This window comes from Notolepis coatsorum (genome assembly GCF_963971535.1).
Source record: "Notolepis coatsorum genome assembly, chromosome: 15".
Taxonomy (NCBI): domain Eukaryota; kingdom Metazoa; phylum Chordata; class Actinopteri; order Aulopiformes; family Paralepididae; genus Notolepis; species Notolepis coatsorum.
In genome coordinates this window covers 53,886,485-53,907,966 of record NC_140179.1, presented here as the reverse complement: position 1 = coordinate 53,907,966, position 21,482 = coordinate 53,886,485, and the positions used below count along the sequence as shown (strand labels likewise).

The 21,482-nt window shown below is 41.1% G+C and overlaps 1 protein-coding gene across 1 annotated transcript in view; it reads right to left on the bottom strand.

The window, feature by feature from the left end:
• The window catches only part of LOC311242057 (inactive all-trans-retinol 13,14-reductase), a gene marked incomplete at both ends in the record, with an annotated part of 113,154 nt that overhangs the window by 53,568 nt on the left and 38,104 nt on the right, over positions 1-21,482 (bottom strand). Inside the window, one exon of the mRNA XM_084331010.1 lies at positions 18,809-18,991. Coding sequence (XP_084187136.1) covers positions 18,809-18,991 — 183 coding nt within the window. The remainder of the gene's footprint in view (positions 1-18,808; positions 18,992-21,482) is intronic.

The window sequence follows — 21,482 nt, the reverse complement described above, 5'->3', positions numbered from 1 at the left end:
TCCACCATTGTGGGGCAAGGACTGAGAATAGGCGACTTCTCTTTGATGACCCTCCCGGAGCTTGGATAGGAGTAGGTCTGAGGCGGCCAGAAGATGCAGAGCGTAGGGGTCTTGAGGGTGTGTAGTTAGAGACCATTGACCGGAGGTAGGCGGGAGCAGTTCCCTTTGCCGCACGGTATGCTAGGTCAAGGGCCTTGAAGCGGATTCGTGCAGCAATGGGGAGCCAGTGCAGGTCCCTAAGAAGTGGGGTGACATGGGCCGACTTCGGTAGGTTTGAGATCAGGCGGGCCGCTGCGTTCTGAATGAGTTGAAGAGGCTTAGTGGCAGTGGCCGGGAGGCCAGCGAGCAGTGCGTTGCAGTAGTCGAGGCGGGAGATGACTGTTGATTGGACGAGGAGTTGGGTGGCTTCTTTTGTCAGGAAGGGGCGTATCCTTCTGACGTTGCTCAGGAGGAATTGGCAGGTTCTGGTTGTCGCTGCGATGTGAGCAGAGAAGTTCAACTGGTCGTCGAGGACAACACCAAGGTTCTTGGCGGTCGGGGACGCGGTCACAGCTGCATTCTCGACTGTGATGGAAAGGTCGGTCAGGGGGGAGGATTTGGCCGGCAGGTGGAGCAATTCTGTTTTGCTTAGGTTCAGTTTGAGGTGGTTGGTCGTCATCCAGGCGGAGATGTCGGACAGACAGGCCGAGATCCGCTCAGAGACGTGGATATCTGAGGGAGGGAAGGAGAGGAAGAGTTGAGTATCGTCGGCATAACAGTGGTAGGAGAAGCCATGAGACGTGATAATGTTACCCAGTGATTTAGTGTAGAGGGAGAAGAGAAGGGGTCCTAAAACCGAGCCCTGGGGGACACCCGTCCGCAGGGGGCGGGTGGCCGACAGGGTCCCTCTCCATGACACTTGGTAGGAGCGGTCATTGAGGTATGATGACAACCATGTCAGCGCAGAGCCAGCCACTCCCATTCCTGCGAGGGCCGCGAGGAGGATCTGGTGGTTGACTGTGTCGAAGGTAAACCTACATTTGTTGTGTTCCATGTTGGACTTAAGGGCTATTTTTAGGGCATGATCTTTCTTTCATTGACTTTCTTATATTTTCATTTATCCAAGGGAGGGTGCTCTTTTGGACACATTTGGATTTTATTTCTTTAAGAAAGCTGTCCATTGTAAATTTGATAGTGGAGAGGAACAGGTGACTTGTCAGTTTCTACATCAGTCCTTGATAGTGTAAGATCCTGATCAAACTGGCCAGTATCACGTCTTCGTCTGTTTGGCTCTCCATCCAATTCCTCTGCGTTGTGTCATTTTAATGGTCCTGACGTCTCTGACACTGGCTGATAAGATCCTTATCTCCCCCGTTAGTGCAATCCATAAACCATAATAATTCTCCACCTACGTAAGAATCCGACACTTCGACAACGTGAAATACCTTACAAGGCAGGGTTCGAAATTAACGGGGGCTTGGGGCATAATGCCCTTGAAAATGGACAAAATGCCCTCAAAAATCAGTTAAGGGGGGCACAAAATGCCCCCGACAGTTTACAATTATATATATATATTTATCCGGTAATGGAGCGTCTGTGTGTCGTACGGTTCAGATGACGCGCAAATAAAAAACTTCATTTGGCGGAGCCGGGAGAGGGGGGCACTGGCTGCAGGCAGCAGCAGCACTAGCACTGCAGCCAGGTGCTAGTCAGTTTGTGTAAATGGCAAGCACAATATAAATCAATCTTCATTACGACTTTAAAAACATAGCCATTAACATTACATAGGCCTACACACATCTTGCCATAGCGTTAGCAGTTTGTACTACACAACGCATGTTGAACTATGGTAGCACTAGCCCCAGCTAATAGTCAACGAAATGTTACCGTAGCTAGTGCTACTAGCTAGCAGCCTAGCAGAGGAGGAAATGAGAGTCTGAGAGGCGGGGTGTTTAAAGACAATGATAGGCATTTATTCAACATCCAAGAAGGCTAACATACAACTGTGTTTTACTAACTCCAACCGGGACTATTGCTGCTATCGTGCTGCTTGTTGATGTTATGAACTACTAACATTACCGGAACTGAAGGTGCCACACGCTAAAATGTCCGTGGGGACCCGGCGCCAACCCATAGATAGTTCCAACTCAACGAATTACGTAATCCACCACAGTTGCACTCAATATTTAAATAATGTTAGTCTAAATAAATGTAGACAGATGCATAATAATTTCAAGCAGAAAACGAATCTTTCCATTAAGAACTGACAATCAGGGAATTTAAACATGGTTGACAGTTTTTTTGTGTTTATATTAAAGAAAGGAAAGTCTAGTGCTGGCTGAGCATATTGTTTGTTTGCATTAAGTTAATACTTTGACAAATGTAGCCTATATTTTTCAGTCAGTTCGGTCTTTGTGTGCCAAACATTATTTAAGGCTGTAAACACTGTAACACTGTAAACCTTTTTTATATGTGAATGAGAAGAAATGAGAAGCATGTTTAGATTCAAGTGTTTTTTTTTTTTATATAAAAATTAATGTATATCGAACCGAACCGAAAACGTGACCCCAAAACCGCGATACGAACCGAACCGTCCATTTTGTGAACCGTCCCACACCTACCGTTTATCATAAAAATGCAGTGCCCCCGAAATACAAAAAAAGCCCCCGAAAATCAATTAAGGGGGGCAAAAAAAGCCCTTGAAAAAAAAAGTTAATTTCTAACCCTGTTACAAGGAAAAGCGTGGTTTTATTTGATAAACAGAAAACCTCAGCTCAGATGTTAACAGATTGTATTGTCCTTGAAGAGTCTATTCTAATGATCTTTCGGTGTGTTCGTCTATCGTCCTTTTGTTATTCAGTCCAATAGTGGTCAGGCCTGTTCGTTAGCCGAGACCATCCTCGTGGTAGCCGAAGCTAATGCTGATGTGGCATTCTTCCTCCCCCCCCCCCCCCCTCTCAATGAGAGGAGAGAGTGTCTTCGTGTGATCTCAGTCCTACTCGCTCTTGGTCAGATTCTAGTCTGCCCTCCACCCGGAATCACCGTTCGACTTATAGATGTTCGTCGTCGCAACGACGGCCCCCGCCTTCTGGTTGTCATGCGACGTGTTGTCATGACAACTGCGTTAATAACCTTTACACACATCTCACGTTTCATTAAGATGAACCTCTCTCCCTCCTGCCCTGGGAGACAGTACACTCTAATCTCAGATGTTCTTACAAGGAATGTCAACAAACACCCTCGCTGGCAGTGTATTCAATCCCCTGGTCACCGTTCTATCACCGTTTTAGCTGTGATCCTCTCCCCCCAATCTATACATCACATACATTGAAAAAGCACCCCAAATCCTTCAATAGTATATCACTCCACTCTTCTTAAGACAGTTTTCTAGATACAAGCGTTAAGGTCAGATAGGCCAGTTACTAAATGTAATGATTTAGTAATCCTCTGTCTCGTTACTAAACACTAGGTTGATTTGGGTCTTATCCTAGTTGGCCCTTTAATCATCTGAACAAAATCAAATTTTGTTGTAAATAGTTTGAAGGCTTTTCTACTATGTTCATCTTCCCAGTTTATGTTGAAATCTCCCATCAAAAGTACTTCTTTATCAAAGTTGCACTCTCTAAGTATGGTGTTCAGCTGGTCAGAAAATATAGCTCTGGAGCCCTAGGAGGGTAAAGGCAGGGATTAAAGCAAAAGAAAATCTCCTGACTGAATTTCTTTTGGGCCAAGTGAAGTCATATTCTTATTTTAACCTCCACTGTATATTTTTATTTAACAGCGTTAGCGTTTTAAGGTACCTAGATTATTTTGAACATCCGACTCAAATAATCAACATACCGTAACTTTTCAGTGCACGTTTTTCAGCTGCTTTTGCATGACAGTGCCTGCTTCAGAAAAGATTAATCACTATCAGGCTAAATCCAAAATTTGATTTGATTGCAATCTTGATCAGGCCATTTCTACTAGCTATTTCTAATGCTTGCTGCACATTAAGACACTCGTATAGGCTCATTTGCTTGTGTGACGTTTATAGATGTAGGCTATAGTTAGGCCTAATAACGTCTGCTTGTGTGCCTATTTGTGAGCTCCCGCACAGGTGTGATGGAATTCAAGTTCAAGTTTTTATTGATCACATAGGCAGGCTACACATTGAGTAGGCTACATGGCAGTGAGATTCATTGTTCTTGTATGCTCTCTCGTATTATTGTTATAGGCTATTGTCAAGAAAGGAAGTACATTCTTTTCAATCGTGGCTTTAATTCGTAGCCTTAAGATCATTTATATAGGCTACCGAATACCGACATCAAAATATATTGTATGCCTCTACAAATCATATTATACCAGGTTGTTTGTATGGTAATTAGGTAGGGCTAGTGCGTCTACGTTTTAACAGTACACAGGATGGTGCAAGGTGTGGAGATGTATCTCTTTGTGTAGTTCTTGTCCAGAAGGGTTTATTTGCACATGCAATATCAAGTTGTAATGATGAAGACTTTATTTCAGACTCACGGTCCATATTACACATATACAAAACAACAACGAGAATACAATAACAAAATAAACAAGCCCAACAACATAGATGAAAATACATAAAGGCATCGGTTCCAATGTTTCCACAAATCAGAGGAGTACCTTGTATCACTTCGTTTTACATTACTAATGGCACCTATTATCTTGTTTTTTTTAATCTAATAAACAACACATACATTTAAACATGAGGTTCCTCAGCAGAGCATGGAAGGTGGGGACATTTGTAGTCACAAACAAATGGCTTGCACTAGTCCGTCTTGGGAGCTTAAGGAGGATCCTAAATGCATCATTATATGCTACTGCAGTTTATTTTTTATTTTTGCTGTGCTATAATTACACCAGGTGTGCAGTATAAAATGGAGTACAATAGGCTCTAGTCTGAACAGGCTTATTTTTACATCGTCTGTACACATATACAATTTTCGTGCCAGCATATTGGCCTGTGCATAGTTTGCAGCACTGGCGCTGCACATCAACATCATCACACAGGTCATCAGTGATATTGTGATATCAGTGAGTTGCTATTAGATACTGGTATACTAATAATGGGTAAGACAATTAACTTCTAAAGAATAAGGAACTGTCCTATACATATAGGCATATATATAGTAACACAAATTATATCACTTATCTAAATATCGATCACATGTGCCAGGTTACACAGTAAAATGGTCACATCATTGGGTTAAACAAATTATTACAAACGATGTCCGCGTGTAGCACCACATATTAACATCCTCACATAAAGAAATTCTAGTAACATCTGCACAGCGGCAAAAACGGCACTACACTAGCTTATACGTGAAAAAAGGATAATGGCGGTTGGTACATTAGTTCAATCATAGGAAGGATCACGTTAGCCAACTTAGCGCCTCTTCCAGTCAATCACAGTTAACAACTCACTTGCTGTACTGTATACGCGTTGCACGATGGGACGCTTTATAAAAAATTATATAACAAATAACCACAACATGACAAAAGGAAGTAGGGCTGGGCGATATAACGATAATTATCGTGATACATTTTAATAATCGGTATAAAAAAATAAATATAGATTTTTTTTTCTTTTACCTGCAACAGGGCAGTTTTAAAACCAGAGACAGTGGACAGACTTGTCTTTCTTGCCTGCAACTTAAAGTAATGGCTTTGCTTGTCCAAATGACAATACTGACCAAATTGAGATTTATTTTTCTTTTGTCCATTTATTGCTTTCTAATTTAAAATACAGTTTGAAACCGTCTGTACACTGTAGGCTATTTGTGCTAGCAGAGCTAGTCTCCAGTCACGAGTCACGGTGCACCTGTGCGGTGGTTTGTCCACCAAAAAAGCGCCAAAAGATAGAAAAGAAACTAGTAGAGCCAGAACTGTTCAACTCCCCTGGAGCCACAGCCAGCAGAGAAGCCCGTTTACTTTAGCTTTCAAAACAGCTGCAGCCTGAGAACTGGAGTGTGAGGGGCTGTAACACTAAAGATGGTGGCAACGACAAAGAATTGCTGCAAAATAAACATACATCTGTTGTTTATAAAAATTTTAAAAAAAACTTAAAAAAACTTAACTTACTTATAACAATATCAATAATATCGAATATAGAGTGATATGATATTGTTATCGATATCGCGATATCATTTTTGGCCATATCGCCCAGCCCTAAAAGGAAGACACACACATGCTATGCAATGCATAGCTAGCTAACGTTAGGTTAACGTTAGTTGGAATTGTCCTATGGCTTGTGAAAAATAGCTTATCATTGTAATCATGCCTAGGCTTAAATATCACCTAACTGAGCTTACCTGATGCGTCTTTGGAAGATAAATTGTTGGGTGAATATGTCGTATGCGTTCATCAGAGCGTGTCTTCTCCTACAAAGGTGTCGACGCGAGGCAGTGAGTCTTCTAATCAGATGCATCAATACATTGTTTGAGTCGTAGCATTGATGCTAGACTGAACACTCGCATCAACCAGAGAATTCCAAGTAAAACAATAATCCATACACCCTGCTGATGCTCCGACTCCTGGTTGAGAACCACTGGATTAACACATTGGGTGCCAACAACGATAAATCTCGTTGTTGGCCGCCATGCGTTGAGTTCCAACAACGAGTTCTCGTTATTTTCTCGTTATTTCTTTTATTAGCGATATCCATTCATTTTTCATCCATCCAGCCTCACGTTATCATTGGGACTGGCTCTGATCTCGAAAAGGGCAAATACCGCCCCCTATCGTCTCCCTGATGGCATTGCACCCATTGGATTGGAGTCAATGAAAATGCATGAGAGAAAAAAACTCCGGATTCCACATTTTACTTCTGAGCCATGTAACCTGAGACTATTGCATTCATTGAGGCAACCGAAAGCAGCGTGGATTATCTGTTTCGAGGTCTAACGTTGGATCAATAAACGCGATCGATATTTGGAATGGCGATCAGGAATTGGATTAATCTTTTTGCAGAACATCTGATGTGAGGTAAGGACATTATTTTACCAGTCTTGGGGTAATCAGATGTTCTTTCACATATTTCACAACGTGTCTCATATGTGTGTGTGTGTGTGCTTGGCGTTAGCGCCAGGCAGGGCATAGATAATGGATTTTTCAGCCGGCTTCTCTAGCGTGCATAAGTACACATATACTATCGATAATCTATTCATAAATAGGCTGAAAAATGACAACGTGTTTTGTGTATTTCAGTAAATGGGTATTTTCGCAGATTTTTCTGGAATCACTAGAAATCTTCAAAACTATACTCGTATTAAAAACGGTATAAAACGGAAATGTACTGATGAAAAAACAATCCGTTTCGTACATGTTGACTGCAAGCAAGTCATTGATAAGCGACGGTTGTATTAGACACATAGCCATAATTTAAGATATAGTTTATGCGTTCGCAAATATCCCTGTCCTCTCATTGACTAAAGCGCTAGCACTCAAGCGATAAATAGTGCACCCCCTGCTGGCAACCAATGTGTTAATACATGAAAGCCACTTCCAAATCCTGTTTTGAAGCTCCAGACACCAGCAAAGAGGGTCTGGTTCCAGTGATAGCCACCTCATAATCATTCTGTGCCCTCCAAAAAAAAGTACATGGGGTTCCTATTTAGTATACTGCTTAGTAAAAGTACATGGGGTTCCTATTGTGTATACTGTTCTACTTTTCAAGTCTACTCACCACTTAAACTGAACAACTAAATGGTTTCTCACCAGTATGAGTTATCATGTGGCTATTCAGACTTCCTTTCTGGCTGAATCCTCTCCTACAAACCGAACAACTAAATGGTTTCTCTCCAGTATGAGTTCTCATGTGTGTCGTCAGATATGCTTTCACACTGAATCCTTTCCCACAAACTGAACAACTAAATGGTTTCTCTCCAGTATGAGTTCTCATGTGGCGATTCAGACCTCGTTTCTGGCTGAATCCTTTCCCACAAACTGAACAACTAAAGCGTTTCTTTCCAGTATGAGTTCTCATGTGGCGATCCAGATGTGCTTTATCGCTGAATCCTTTCCCACAAACTGAACAACTAAATGATTTCTCTCCAGTACGAGTTCTCATGTGGCTATTCAGATGTGATTTATGGCTGAATCCTTTCCCACAAACTGAACAACTAAATGGTTTCTCTCCAGTATGAGTTCTCATGTGTGTCTTCAGATATACTTTCAGACTGAATCCTTTCCCACAAACTGAACAACTAAATGGTTTCTTTCCGGTATGAGTTTTCATGTGGCTATTCAGACCTCGTTTCTGGCTGAATCCTTTCCCACAAACTGAACAACTAAATGGTTTCTCTCCAGTATGAGTTCTCATGTGTCTATTCAGAATTCCTTTCCAACCGAAAACCTTTCCACAAACTGAACAACTAAATTGTTTCTCTCCAGTATGGTTTTGTAAGTGTTTCTTCAGATCTCCCTTCTTGCTGAACCCAGACCTACTGCTGGACAAACTTTCTATTTTCTTTGTCTTCTTTGGTTTCAGAGTCATCAAACTTGGTCCTCCACTCTCCTTCCAGTCATCGCTGTCATCCGTCTCAGAACTGTCATCATCACTGTTTTCAGTCTCAGTTCCAGAACTGTCATCATCACTGTCTTCAGTCTCAGTTCCAGAACTGTCATCATCACCGTCTTCAGTCTCAGTTCGAGAACTGTCATCATCACCGTCTTCAGTCTCAGTTCCAGAACTGTCATCATCACAGTCTTCAGTCTCAGTTCCAGAACTATCATCATCATACAGCCCTTGATGTAGTTCATCTCTAATCTGTAGGACCTCTGAGTCCTGGGTTTGGCTGAGCTGTGAGGACAGAGTATTCACATAATCATGTTCATAATTCACAGGATGTACGGTTGTCTTGGAGCCATCAGCCTCTAGATCTTTAAATAGTTCATTTTGTTCCTCTTTAATCTGTTGTGACTCTGGGTCCTGGGTTTGGTTAAACCATGAGGACAGAGTATTATCACCATCATTTTCATATTTCACAGGATGTAAGGTCGTCTTGGAGCAATCAGCCTCTAGATCTTTAAATAGTTCATTTTGTTGATGTAGTTCATCTTTAATCTGTAGCAGCTGTGGGTCCTGGGTTTGGTTAAACCATGAGGACTGAGGTTTCTCTTCATCATGTTCACTCTTCAAAGGGACAGGAATGGATGTCGACTTTATGATATCAGCCTCCTCCAGACCTTGAAGCTGCTCTCCCTCCTGACTGGCCAATAGTTCCTCCTCTTCCTCTTTAATCTGTAGGGGCTGTGGGTCCTCCTGGCCCAGACTGGGGCTCCTCTCCTGCTGTTGAGGGGGAACCTCCTCTTCACAGATAAACTGCAGTAAGGCAAGGGAGTCTAGAAAGAAGGGCATACAAATATTTAAAAGTAATTTGTTGAAAGTAACAATGGGACATTTCACACTACACTCTTACCAGGAAAGTAACATGTTGAACCAATATATGGGGATAGACAGATCATATAGCCAATATCGCTACCAGGTCAATATTAGCTACATTTGATGGATCAGTATCAACCACAGGTGGTCTGATCTAGAGCCCAACCGATTAATCGGTCAGCCGATATTGGCCTATCACAGACATATTGGCGTATATGTTGGCCAATAAGATCCGATATGAAAAAAATTTTTTGCAGAAAATGATGCTTATTGCTTAGAAATGGTGTCATCACTTAGTTTGACCAGCAGAGCGCACTCTGACTCCATTGTTTACAATACTCTCACCACAGCACATGTGGCAGAGTAGCATCACAGCAGAGCAGACTGTAAGTTGCTAACTAGTTTGTGAAATACATGGCTAGAAAGTTCATATACCCATCATTTTCCCTTTTCAATATAACTAATATAAACCTGACAAATGCCATGTCACTCATGCTGATCTTATCACATCTGTTTGCTATGTTAGCGAGGTAGCTAACGTTAGCCAGCTATAGTTTGTCAGTAACCTAGCAGATTGAAAGGTGAGCATCAGAGCATCTCTTCCCATTCATTCTGCAGCTCAGCAGACAATGGTGTGGTGGTGGATTGAGTCTGTTGAGTGTTCACTTCACGCTATGTTGTTACCTAGTTGGTGAGATGCAATGCTGGAAAGTCAATAAACAACGCTATTTGTTTGCTTGCTAAGGGAACGCTATTTCAGTTATGTTGAGGCTGTGTCCTGCATGTCCACCAACGAGCTGTATGTAACGTTAGCTAAACAGCACCAAGCTTACAGTAAACACTAGAGCTTGGCTAGGCTACCGGTGTTTACAGCTCCGTCAATTAGCACTGAGTGTTGTATATTTTGCAGACTGGAGTATTAATTAGCTAAGTTAAGATAGCTAGCTAATGTTAACTAGTGCAAACGTTCACCGTCTGTATAGCGCCATGGTCTCTAGCTCCTTTTTTTTCCTCAGTTGAAAAAAGTTGAACTTTGAGCTAAAGCGCAGCTAAGACTGCAGAGACAGGGAACGTTACTGCTAGCTATCTTATATCAGAGTAAGACACACACACAGCTCACAAAAGACCTAGAAGTCCGTCTGATCTGACTCATCCTCCTCTCCTCTCCCCCTACAGCTGTTGGAGCCTAGTGAGTGGATCCACGTCACCCTCCTGGACCAGGATAACAGCCCCATCAGAACCGCAGTGCTGGGGCAGAGGCTGCTACTTTGAGTTACTTTTAAAACATTATTTGCACATTATCTTTACATTTAAACTTGCACTTTAAATTGTATTATTTAATTAATTTATTTTGTTTTCATTATGATTGATTATTGTATTTATGTTATTAAAGTACATTTGATTAACTCTTTCAGTGCCACTCACGAGATTTCTCGTGTTTTTTTATAGGTGGTTGCTAGCCACTCACGAGATTTCTCGGATATTTTTTTTTTTTTTCGATCTGAAAAATTATTGCATCACCCGAGCCTACCCGAGTATAGCCGAGGGGCGCCAACAATCACTGTGGAAAAAAGCGCCCCCTGTCGTCTCCCAGATGACATAAGTGATTTTGGAATGGACTCAATGAAAATGAATGGGGAAAAAAATCCGGTACTCCACATTTTCCAGTTCACTGATCCAGCCGGGGTTACTAGAGTTCATTCTGGAGCCTCAGATCCCCGCGGATCATAGAGATCTACTGTGTCGCGTTGGATCCATACACTTATCGATTTTTTCGAATGGTGATCAGGAATTGGAATATACCAGTTGGATACCATCTGATGTCAGGTAAGGACTCTGTGTTATCAGTGGTAGGATAATCGGAGTAAGTTTGATGAAGTTATAAGCTGTTTTGTGAAATGTCTTCTTTCGGTTTCATTGTAAAAGTCCGAGAGGAAATCAACGGGGCGATTATCAGTGCGCGGCCGTAATGTGCGTGCGTGCACGTATAATATTGATCATCTAGCGTTTATTTGAAAACGATTCATAAAAAGGCAGACGAATATCAACGTTGTGGAATATTCCACTAAAAGACGATTTTCATAGAATGCTCCAGAATGAGCCGTTTTTATATCAAAACGGGGGCTTTTCTAACTGCTCTGAAACGGAAACGACGCGATAAAAAAAGAATCTGCCTTCACAGCACTGACTGGAAAATAGTATTTGATAATGCGATGGGCAGATTAGACACATAGCCATAATTTAAAACATAGATTAGGCGATATTAACGTTAACATTGGCGCGGATGGTGGCATTCAAGCGGTAAAACGGAAAACCAGGCATGGCATTGAAAGAGTTAAGCAAGTAGCATAAGATCCAGATATATTTTTTTTGCTATGGGATCTATGCTATGCTATGGGATCATCAAAACTCCAACATTTTGGGAAATTAGCTTATTTAACATCTTCCCTGGAGTTAGACAAGAAGATACATACCTTTTTTGTCTATCTGCATGCATTAGGCTTAGGGAACGCCCGCACCGTTAGCGTAGCTTAGCTTCATCACTGGAAGTGGGTCAGACTTTTACCCTGAAGTTTCCTAGTGAATTCGACATTTACGTTTTCTAAGAAAATATACTCTGAACTATTTCTTGCCTAACCACTCCTCTCGGGGCGCAGTGATTTCACGCAACGCAGTGCTACTTTCTAACGTGACGCCAGTGTTTGTTTACATTTTCATTTCATTCAAAGGATCCGAACCAATTGAAGTTTATGGATACCATGACTGTGGTAAGTTTTAATTTATGTTTTTAGATGGAAGGCTGTATTCCATCGGTCTAACGTTAGCGAATATTGTGAGATTGATGAATAGGACATAACGTTGCTGGACTATCGACCTAGTTAGCCCCTTTCCTGACTGCGATGCACGGCTACAGGGTTTGGGCGAGTGAATCCACACTTGTGGTATTATTATAACTCATTTATTGTGTAACGCTAGCTCCTTAAAACTTACCACAGTCATGGTATCCATAAACTTCAATCGGTTCAGATCCTTTGAATGAAATGAAAATGTAGACAAACACTGGCGTCACGTTAGAAAGTAGCACTGCGTTGCGTGAAATCACTGCGCCCAGAGAGGAGTGGTCTCTCTCTCTCTCTCCACCTTCAGTGAGACCATAACACCTGCACATCATGAAGATGACGTGTCACCCACCTCTACAAGCAGCAGTATCGCCACCACCACCACTAAAGGTTTGACCTCACAAGACCCTGCACTCTATGGACAAGTGTCATAGGCCATACCCAACAATGTGGTATCAAGGGGACCAATACAAGTCAAAGATAGTTTCCGCCCCAAAATACAGCGAACATGGCTTCTGTATTCGTTTAGCACAGACTCAGTCTTCTGTTTGATATTATATATATAAAAAAAAAAATTCCTTCCTTTCCTTCCACTTAACACCCCTGCAAAAAAAGATATAACCCTCCCAGGTGAGATACCTATGGTAAAACATTTTAGATGCTTGGGAGTGGAAATATTTCCCACCATAAGACAAACGGTGAAGCACAATTACACAAAAATACAAAACAAAATCAAAGACGACCTTGACAGGTGGGCAAAACTTAAAAACTCAGTACAGGCAAGGGTATCAATAGTTAAGATGGATGTACTACCTAGAATCAACTTCTTCAGTTCAATGCTACCGTTACCCCCTCCAGAGGGTTACTGGAAAAGATTACACTCCTCCACATACAAATTTATTTGGAATAACAAACCACCACGTATAAAAAGATCCACCGCACAGAGAAATAAAGCAGACGGTGGCATGGCAATTCCAGATTTTTTCCAATATTTTAAGGCGTACACATTAAGACCATTGACAACATGGTTTGATCCCCAAGCATTAGTATCCTGGAGAAAATTGGAAGAAAACATAGTAGCCCCACATAGACTGAAGGACATAGCACACACTAAACTACCAATCAAGCACTGTGAGCGGAAATGTGGCCCCATAATTACCCATGCGATCCGGATATGGCGTGAAACACAAAAAAAATATCCTAACCCACAAAAATGGCACAATCACACTCCCTTATTCAATAACAATGCACTATTTTTTTTTTTTAAACTTTGGCCATTCCCCTGGCTCTTTTTAGCGTTTATCGCATTTATTCTGGTCAAGAATGACCGACAGAAACAGGCTGAAGGGGTACAGATGGGGGGGAAGACACTCTGGGAAAGGCACGGCTGCAGTCCGGGATTCGAACTCGCTAAACCCCAGATCCGTGACGAGCACGGTTGTCCCCGGCGCCGAAATAGCGCTCGAGGTACGTGGTGAGCTACTGGAGCTCCCTATAATAACAATGCACTCTTAATTGAAAAACGTCCTATAAGATTCCCTATATGGGAAGAGCAAGGCATACACTCTTTAGGGGATGTTTTTAACAACCTGGGCCCTCATTCATCAACCTGACTTACGCACAGATTTGTGCTTAACCTGTGCGTACGATCATTTCTAAGCAAAGAGTGGGATTCATCAATTTCAACTTGAACTTGACTCTGTGCTTATATTTACGCACAGCTCGGACCACACTTAGCTGACGCCCAGTGGTAGAATATATTATTACAACAAGGAAATGAGCTTCTGTGCATAATAACACTGGCATGTTCTGTATGAACCGTAATTAATTATAGTTCATTGTAAAATAGCAACAGTAGTGTAATTATGGTCAAAACCCTATAAATAGCATTTGGAATAATAGATCTTTCTCTCAGAATGAATGCAGCATGGTTTATATAGCGTTATCGGAATATACGGGGTGTAGGCTACTAGTACTGACTGACTGCGCTCCGCGTAGCTTGATTGATTGATTGAAAAGTTTATTAACAGATTGCAGAATGGGTACAGTACAGTACAGCTCAGTACATACAATTGTTAAGGGGATGCAGACCAGAGAAAGACTTTCGTCTTGTTTACATCAGGGTCCCCCATTTTCAATTCATCATAAATCATAAAGCTCAACTCGTTATTATTTTGCGCACAGACCGCAGAAACACGGGAACGTTTTGATTATATTTAAAAGGCTTTACGTTAAACGAAACAAGTGGAATTTCGAAGCTGTAAGCAGAATACAAGTCATATGAACACCCACGATAGTGTTCTTCCCCCTTTTTACTGTATAAGAAAGAATAGAAAACGCATTGCAATGACACCAGATAGTGGACAGACTATGTATATGATGGGATTCAAGTTCGCGTTTATGTTGATCATAGGCATGCTGTCAGAGTATGATATCTTAATCAAACATTCTAGAACATTTGTCGTCACAGATCATGTCCTAATAGAACATAGGCTATGGCATGGTCCATCGTGATATTGTGTGGACTGTTATTAATGTACCGGTACCACCCATTGTGACAACAGCCTTGTGAGTCCCGCACACAAACATGATGGAATTCAAGTTCATGTATTGAAAGGCAGGCTACATCATACATGCAGTGAGATTCATTGTTCTTGTATATGCTCTCGTATTATTGTTTATATAGGCTACCCAATACTGACATCAAAATAGATTGTAGTATGCCTCTAGAAATCATATGCAGCAGGTAGAAAATTGACGGGAGATCCATCGCGATTTGGAATAAAATTGAGGAGAACTTTAATCCCTGGGTATTAATCAAACAACACGGGAAAAGGCAGTCATATTCCAGCGCGGTCTTTATTAGTGTTTGCGCTGCCCAGGCAGCAATGGTTAATAGATATCATATCCGACATCACCGTAAGTGTACACGTCTGTCAGCCTGTCTCATGACACGCTTCCCTCGGCTTAGTCCATTTTTCCACATTTCATGGGGGTATTCCATTACCGTATATGGTTAATCGGGGCGGTTCTGGTATGCAAATACTTAAAACAGTGCACGAGCTCAAACGTAGGATCAAAGTCATATTCATCATGACAGGTGTGCGTAGAGCCTGCGTACGCACGTGTGGTGAATCCCGTTTATTTTGTGCGTGCACTGATTCGACATTCTGTGCTTACGTGTGGAAATAGAAGATTTTCCACGTCACGTTGATGAATGAGGGCCCAGGGTTTTTGTAGTTATGGAGAAATATGCAAAAAATTTAATCTCACCGAGTCCACATGGCTTTTTTACATACAGTTACGGCTATGTTTGAAGTCTCACGGTGTTCCATTAGACATACCAGTTGAACACCACAGATACCACAAATTCTTCTATGAAAGAGAGACATCGAGAGGTTTTCTATCAGGTTTTTATTATCAATTACTAACGTCCTCGTATGAAACCCTCCAACTAGACTGTCTGGAGGAGGGATATACCAGACCTGGAAAGTGACTTTGATTGGCAAGGAGCATGGGCAAATGTCCGTCTTACATCAAGGAACCCGGACCATCAACAAATCAATCTTAACTATATTCACAGGACATACTTGACTCCTATAAGACTGAACAGAATGGGTCTTAAACAAGACTCAAAATGCTCCCAATGTACAAATGGAGACGAAGGGACATTTATGCACATGTATTGGGACTGCCCACCAGTTAAGGCATTCTGGAAAGATGTGACCCATCAATTATCAAAACTCGTATCTTGGAATATACCAGTACACCCCTCTGTATTACTATTGAATGATGTTTTTGAGTTTGCAGTAAATCCACAGCTAAAGAGATTGGTTTTATCGGGTATCACAGTAGCTAAAAAGCTGATCGCATCACGCTGGTTTCAACCGGAAAAAATTTGCCGGAAGGTTTGGTTTCTTACATATCTCGATGTGATTTATCAAGAAATATCTACAGAAAGAATTCTGGGTCTCAACGAATCCAAAATGTCAATGTGGTTAGAAGTGGTGGAGATAATAAAAGCTAGCTTATAATGGTAGTGTCTGGTTAGGAGTGAGGGATAATGGAGGTACTATCCAAGGAGGGGTCCGGGAGGGGGGGGGTTCGAGCTGGAGCATATGTGTGTAGGGTTTTAGATAATAGGTATTAGATATATCCTGTATAAGACATTGGTATAATTGGTAATTTCGTTGGATATACACTGTATACGGTAAAATATTATTATATATATATTTTTTGTTTTCTGTTTCTGTACTTGCATGTCATTTTAGCCACCTTAATTGTTAGTTTCATTATGCATTGTGTGTTGAGTACTGACTTTTAATAATTTTGTTTTGCAATAATTAAAAAAAAAAAAAAAATGAATATGATGAATAAATGCCTCGTAGTTAAAGAAAGCTTGAATTTCGGACAGGGAACAAAATAAGTACCCGCCAACCGCCAATGGCGGGCAGATTTAAGGTTTGGCGAGTAACAATGAGAGGTCTGCCCGCCACCTGGCGTGTAACAAAATAGTTCATATCGATATTTTTTAAATCCTGTAGCGGGTCTCATTTCCGCCCCAAGCACAGGTCCAGTCATAATATCTATGGCTCCGGCAGCTAGCAACGTTCGGTTCATAGCGATACTCTTATTTTGAAAATCCCCGCGGGCCGTGGCAACTCGACGAGTCATATCCGCCCAGTCCGTGCTGTCTGCATTAAGCAGAGCAGGGCTACACAGCAGTGCGCCTATTTTGCGACCCGGAATAAGTCTGTGTTTTTTTCTTTCTTTCTCACAACGGGTCAAATGCATCTAACATGCTTTGCATCGTCGCCATTCCTTTATGCCCACATCGCCCGAAATGAACGTTACGTTAGCGTAAGCTAACAAGCTAATCCTGATCAGAGGCAGAGCCATAGAACAGCAGACAGTGTGGACTGGGGAAAGGGAAATGGGGGGGGGGCACTCTCCCTTTCTCTGTGTGTGTGTGCGTGCGTTTGGAAAGACGATGAAGTCACTAGTCAGGACTCAGGACAGGAGTATATTATAGTAAACTGAGAATTACTGAGGATGGACCGATAATGTTGATATTCAAATATAAAAAAGATCGAGAGGAGTGGAAGTTTGAAGACAGACTAGACTACAATATGATGTGGGGGTGGTGAGTTGAAACAGTGTGTGTGTGTGTGTGTGTGTCCCGACTTCTATGTTTCAATAAATTATTTGCATTTAAAACTATTAACGCTGTCGCTGACTCATTCCTTCAGTCCACTCAAAATTATGCTAATATTCCTTACGTTGTTTATGATATTAATTGAAAATAGCATATGAGAGTATTATATAGTAATAATAACACATGGCGATATACTAAAAAGCTATTTATAATTTTTGGCTGGTAAAAAATCTGCCTGGCTGGTAGTTTTTTAAATCTACCAGCCAAATGGCTGGTAAGTCAAAAAGTAAATTTTGTTCCCCCGATTTCGGACTTCTTTATATAAAAATCATTTTAATCTCTCCCGTCCTCCCCAATTTTTTTAACTCCCCAGCCACCACTGACACACACAGTGGGGGATGTTTTAAAAATATAATTTTTGCTTCAACAAAAGATTTGGTCAGCAGCCGCCACTGACATCTAGCTAATGAGCATAGTGAGGAGAAGACACTACAGTTCAGTATGAAACATATAGCTAAGAGTGAAGAGAAGCCACTACAGTTCATGAAACATATAGCTAAGAGTGAGGAGAAGACACTACAGTTCAATATGAAACATCTAGCTAATAGTGAGAAGACACTACAGTTCAATATGAAACATCTAGCCAATAGTGAGAAGACACTACAGTTCAATATTAAACGTCTAGCTAAGAGTGAGGAGAAGACACTACAGTTCAATATTAAACATCTAGCTAAGAGTGAGAAGACACTACAGTTCAATATTAAACATCTAGCTAAGAGTGAAGAGAAGACACTACAGTTCAGTATTAAACATCTAGCTAATAGTTAGGAGAAGACACTAAGTTCAATATTAAACGTTTAGCTAGGAGTGAGGAGAAGCCACTACAGTTCACATCTCCCTGGGTGTTCCCATTTCAGGCAGAAGCCCAAAGACACCAAGGATCTGGGTCAAAGTTTCTATAGACATTTTATTTGAATGTATTAAAAACTGCCGAACTATTTAGGAAAATCTGAGCATGCAGGTTCTCGTTCACAATTCAAATGAATAAAAGCGGCAGTGGCCTGTTGGGATGTTAGATCCTAATGTGAAAAACTGTGATTTTATATGTCTGCTCATTTTACCCTTGCTATTATTCTACTAATTTTTACTTTTATCTTTACGCCCCACTATCCGCTGGGTGCATACTATAACCTTTATCATGTTTTGTAACAGATTACAGAAATCCAAGAAGCCTATTGGAACGTGAGGTTTTGATATTTGATTAATATATCCGCATTATTTTATCCCACTTCATGCTTTGCTCTTGCTGCTTGTTTTACACAGATTTTATGCCTCATTTCTTACTGATGTGAAGCACTTTGAACCGCAATCCCCTGTATGAAAGGTGCTATACAAATAAAGTTATTATTATTATAATTGCGAATAATCCGATTCACATACCTGCTCTGTGTAACTTGATCTGTGGTTGCAGAATGATATCCAGCAGCTTGCGCTGGCGGTCGACCTCCTGCTTTGACCGTACGGCTTCCTCCTGGAACTCTGCCATCACTCTCTCCACCAGCACCATGATCGCCTCCGCCGCCGCCCTCAGCTGCTCCGTCACCACCGCCCTCTGCAGCGGCACTTCTGGAAAAAGGAACGTTGTCATTGAAATCATTAGCACATCATACTTTATTCAGGATAGCGGTCCGATTATTGAGTGTTGTTCATTAAATCTGCATTTTTTCATTAAATCACCCATAGAAGCCGTAATAAACCTGTCCCTGTTGTAAAACATTTTGGGCCTGCCTAAGAATGACTCATGTTCTTTAAATGATTTAGCATCAAATAAGTAAGGGATAATGTATAGCTACGAGGTCATTGTCGCAAAATAATTGACCGACACGGAGTTTAGAATACCGAGGCGCCTTGCCGAGGTGTTCTAAACGTCAGTGAAGGTCAATTATTTTGCGACAATGACCGAGTATAGCTATACATTATCCCGCTTACATGGCTAACTTACTAACAATATACCTAATTAATTTTACACCATCGACAAGACGAGATCAAATGCAGACGCAGTTGTTCTGTGGCTCTGTCAGCCCAAATAAAGTGATTATTATTATCGCCGGCAGGTGTGTCTGATTGCACTGATGCAGTGTGTGTGTCAGTGGGCTTGATTGCTCCAGCTGCGAAAAGCAATAATCACCGGTGATTATTGTGTGTTGCCCATGGCAGCGGTCAGTTTAGGGCTGACCTTCGATTTTTTTTTTGGCAATCGAAGATTTTAATTCGAAGCTTCGAATAAAAAAAAATCTTTCTTTTTTATATATATAATTTTTTTTCTTTTTTTTAATCTTATGTTGTGGGACTTGTACAGCACTTTGGTAAACTTTGTTGTTTTTAAATGTGCTCTATAAATAAAGTGGATTGGATTAATGAATTAAGTAGCCCCTTTCGTGACTGTGACGCAGCCAACACAGTGTGATTTAATTCAAGGTGGATCGCTGTTGTCGTTTGAACAACTTCAGATTTCATGGGAACTACCAATCCCCCAAATCAAGAATGTTTAAGATGAATGAAGTAAGATTTTGATTATTTGAAATATGGCCTGTGTAGACTAAACTATGCACAGAATTATGTCAGTCTACAAGGTCCGGATTCTACATGGTCCGGCAATGTAGACCTTGTAGACTCCACTACAGACCAATTATCAGTGAATGTTCATGCATTTTTAAGAAGGGCTACTTCCACAAAAAAACAAAGAACTCACCAAAACATCTCAGTAGCACCTTATCTAAATGTTCTATTTCATATATGGAGATTCATATTTATTTATGTATTGCATGCATTTCTACATTTTATTTCCTATTTTGTTTATTCATCCCAGTATATTTCTTTCTTATGTGTGGAATTCTACAAGGCATTTACATTCACATTTACATTTAGTCATTTAGCTGACGCTTTTATCCAAAGCGACTTACAAGTTCTGTACGACAGGTCATCAGGAAGGATACAACTCTATCAGCTGAGTAACAATATTCATCAAAGTGTTGCGTGTTACAGTGTAGGTTAGTTTATTAGGACAAGTGCATGACAGTAAGGTTAGTTAGGGTTAAGATTTTTTTTTTTTTTTTTTTTTTTTCAGATAATGGTTGAAGAAGTGCGTCTTTAGTCGACGGCGAAAGATTGGATGGGATTCGGCTGTCCTAACTGGGGTGGGTAGTTCATTCCACCATTGTGGGGCAAGGACTGAGAATAGGCGTGTAGGTGGTGTATATGTGTTTGAGGATGATATCCTTCAAACAGGCAATAGTGATGATATAATTTGGGCAGTGCTGAGCTGAGTTACTTTCCTCCAGTGTATTTGTCCCCCGGCCCCACCCAATGGCCCCATGCACACACACACACCGAAGTAAAAATAAAAATAAAATAAAAAAATTGAAAAAAAAATGAATACATTTTTTTTTAAACTTTTTTAAACTTCGTATTTAAGACAGCCCTAGGTCAGTTATCGAAAAATTATTCACCGCTGTCAGGGGCTATTGACCAATCACAATCAAGCATTTCGGCGAATGTGAAAACGCCATGTAATAATAAATAATAATAAATGTTCATAGAAAATCTTGCTGAATGTGCCCCATGTGCTCTGGAGACTCACAGCGATGGAACAGAGCAAGGCATATAGGCATTAGGCGGCCTTATGGCACTAGGTAACAAATAGCAACCAAACGTATAGGCATTAGTCCTTATGGCACTAGGTAACAAATAGCAACCAAACGTATAGGCATTAGGCCTTATGGCACTAGGTAACAATAGCAACCAAACATATAGGCATTAGGCCTTATGGCACTAGGTAACAATGGCAACCAAACATAGGCATTAGGCCTTATGGCATTAGGTAACAAATAGCAACCAAACGTATAGTTAATAAATAGCAACCAAACGTATAGGCATTAGGCCTTAGGTAACAAATAGCAACCAATGTATAGGCATTAGGCATTAGCAACTATCGTCCTGTCTCTCTTTTCTCCTTTCTTTCTAAAACACTTGAACGTGCTGTATCCAACCAACTCACTGCTTATTTCTTACAGAATTACCTCCTAGACCCTAATCAGGCAGGCTTCCGGACTGG